Source organism: Hibiscus syriacus, unplaced genomic scaffold, assembly GCF_006381635.1.
Source record: "Hibiscus syriacus cultivar Baekdansim isolate YM2019G1 unplaced genomic scaffold, ASM638163v2 tig00003454_pilon, whole genome shotgun sequence".
Lineage (NCBI taxonomy): Eukaryota > Viridiplantae > Streptophyta > Magnoliopsida > Malvales > Malvaceae > Hibiscus > Hibiscus syriacus.
In genome coordinates this window covers 3,154,379-3,157,553 of record NW_024061972.1, presented here as the reverse complement: position 1 = coordinate 3,157,553, position 3,175 = coordinate 3,154,379, and the positions used below count along the sequence as shown (strand labels likewise).

At 33.8% G+C, this 3,175-nt stretch overlaps 1 protein-coding gene across 1 annotated transcript; it reads left to right on the top strand.

Moving 5' to 3' along the window:
• The first annotated feature begins 587 nt into the window (after window positions 1-587).
• Window positions 588-2,752, top strand: LOC120177670 (secreted RxLR effector protein 161-like). Its single transcript, XM_039183743.1, has 2 exons — window positions 588-1,037; window positions 2,573-2,752. The coding sequence occupies exons 1-2, from the start codon at window positions 588-590 to the stop codon at window positions 2,750-2,752; spliced, it is 630 nt and encodes a 209-aa protein (XP_039039674.1).
• The last annotated feature ends 423 nt before the right edge of the window (window positions 2,753-3,175 follow it).

Below are 3,175 nucleotides of genomic sequence, written 5' to 3'. Positions count from 1 at the left end.
AAGCTTAAAGATAAAAAAATAGTCGGCTGCAAATGGGTGTTCACGGTAAAATACAAAATTGATGGTAGCATTGAAAGATATAAGGCGAGATGAGTGGTGAAAGGATTCACTTAATCTTTTGGAGTTGATTATCATGAAACGTTTGCTCCGGTAGCAAAACTAAACACTGTGAGAGTGTTATTGTCATTAGCAGTCAATGAGAATTGGGTGCTTCATCAGTTGGACATCAAAAAAGCATTTCTAAACGGAAACTTGGAGAAGAAAGTTTATATGCTAATTCCACTGGGTGTGAAGAGTAATACATGAGAAACATGTAGATTACTAAAGTCCTCGTATGGACTTAAGCAATCTCCAAGAGCCTGGTTTGACAGATTTAAAAAGGTGATTATTCAGGATGGTTACAAGCAATGTCAGTCGCATCGCACTTTATTTGCCAAAACAACTTCAAACAACAAAAAGACATTTTTGATTGTCTATGTGGATGATATCATTCTAACAGGTGATAATTGTATGGAGATAGATCGAGAAAGCTACTGGAGAAGGAGTTCGAAACCAAAGACTTAGGAACTTTACGGTATTTCTTAGGCATGGAGGTTGCAAGGTCAAAAGAAGGAATAGTAATCAATAAAATGAAATATATCCTTGATCTAAAATCAGAAACTGGAATTAAGGGATGTAAGCTGGCAGAAACACCCATGGAAGCAAATCTTAAGCTAAGGAGAGAAGAATTGGGAAGTCCCATGAACAAAGAACATTATCAAAGGCTAGTAGGTAAACTAATTTATTTATCACTTACTAGACTTGATATTGCGTTCCCTGTCAGTATAGTGAGTCAATATATGAGTGATCCAATAGAAGAACATTTAGAGGTTGTGAATAGAATTCTAAGATACTTGAAAATGACACCAGAACATGGGTTAATTTTTAGAAAGAGTGATGATAGAGAAGTAAGAATTTTTTCGGATTCAAGCTGGGCAGGTGAATTAACGGATAGAAGATCTACAACTGGTTATTGTTCATTTGTTTCAGGAATTCTGGTTACTTGGAGAAGTAAAAAACAGGCTGTGGTGTCTCTAAGGTGGTGTTTGTTTTTGAAGAGGTAAAAGGTCTGCAGTCTGCGGACCACATCTGCAGACATCTGCAGTAGAAGAGGTGGACCAAAAGTCTACAGTCTACAAGAAGAAGACTGTTTGTTTTTTAACGTCTGCAGACTGCTAAAATAAACAGAAATATAAAATAAATTGATTTTTTAAACTTAAAAGAGTTTTGCAATACTGAAATTTAAATAATTTTAGTTTTATAATACTGAAATTTAAATAATCCATACAACTACAATAATAAATTTTTTAAAATAAATCAATCAATATTTTAAAATAAATCAATCCATATTTTAAAATAAAATTTTTCATATTTTAAAATAAATCAATCCATATTTTAAAATAAATCAATTCATATTTTAAAATAAATTTTTCCATATTTTAAAATAAATCAATTCATATTTTAAAATAAATTTTTCCATATTTTAAAATAAATCAATCCATATTCTAAAATAAATGAATCTATATTTTAAAATAAATTTTAAAATAGATTTAAATGATTTTAATTTTTCCGTAGACTTTTGAAGACCTTTGAAGATATAAAATCATGTCTGCACCAAGAAGAGCTCACACAGACGTTTGAAGAGCTTCTGTCTTTTAAAAAACAAACGGTCTGCGAAGCCTAATGTCTGCGCGTGGTCTGCGCGGCGCAGACATAAGAGGTTTGAAGAGGTTGCACAGTGAAAACAAACTAAGCCTAAATAGTGCAGAAGCAGAATTTAGAGCAATGACACTTGGAATTTGCGAATGAATTTGGCTTCAAATAATGTTAACTGAGCTGGGGTTATGTGCCAACAAATGGTTTGAACTTCAAAGTGACTGCAATAAGTATTGCAAAGAATCCAGTTCATCATGACTGAATGAAGCATGTGGAGATTGACAAGCATTTCATCTTTGAAAAGGTGAATGGTGGAACGGTGAAGCTCAATTATGTTTCAACGAAGAATCAGTTAGCATATATTCTCACCAAAGCACTTCCAAGAATTACCTTTGATGAGATTATATCCAAGTTGGGTCTTTTCAACATTTACTCCCCAACTTGAGGGGGAGTGTAGGTTATGCAATAAGGATTGTTAATTAGTATTTTAATATAACACTAAATCTTAGAAAGTTAGATAAGGATAACTACTAGGTAGTTTATTTCTAATCGAAAACTTACTCCTAACTTTTCCTATAAAGGAAAGATGTACTTTCACCTTTCATAATATATAAAAAAATAGTTTTTTTTTCTTCTCCACTATGTTGTTTATTCTTTATCAATATGCATACTAATACAAGGAGTGTTAGGAACCCTTTGATTATTCTTCAGTAGACAATATGAGAAGGCTCATAAGACACTCAGGTGCAGCATGGCATATATATCCCTTGGCTTTAATGTGCTATGACATCATGCCCCCTCCACCCAAGGTGTGTATTTGCCTGTCAGTTTCTCTCATGTAAAACTTCCTCTTTCGTGACTCAATGGCATTTTCCAGGTTGAAAAGGAAATTGGAGAGAAAAGAATCATTGCTTTTCATGGGGTTGGATTGTCAGTGGTGCAAAAAATCTGGCCCCTGGAAACTGCCGCTGCTTGTAAAATGTCTGAAGAGATCAGTTATATTCATATACACTTAGTTTCTGATTCGTTACCGCACTACGGATTTGAAAATAAGTGATAAAGCATTTGATCGATGCAGAGGGCAAGACTTAACTTCATCTCTATCATTTTCACATAAGCTTCATCATTTATATCATAGATAATCGAAAGTTGCAATACTTCATGTTGGCAAAAATGATTACCTCAAATTTTATTTGGATATGAGCCATAACAACTATTTGTATAATTTCTATGCTTCCTAAAAGCACTAGATGATAACTTTCTATAAACACCATCATGTATGTATATGCTTGATCTCTTTAGTACGAATTGACTTTCAATTTGTGCAGGCTAAAGTTGCATACGCACAAGCTCTGCATAGGTCTGTGACTGAGTAATACAATGTCCTCAAACGCACCATACATGGCAAACAAGGGTTAGAAGCATCAACCGTAGGGGTCTTTTTATTGCAGCCATGGATCTAGTCGAAAACCTTGCCATG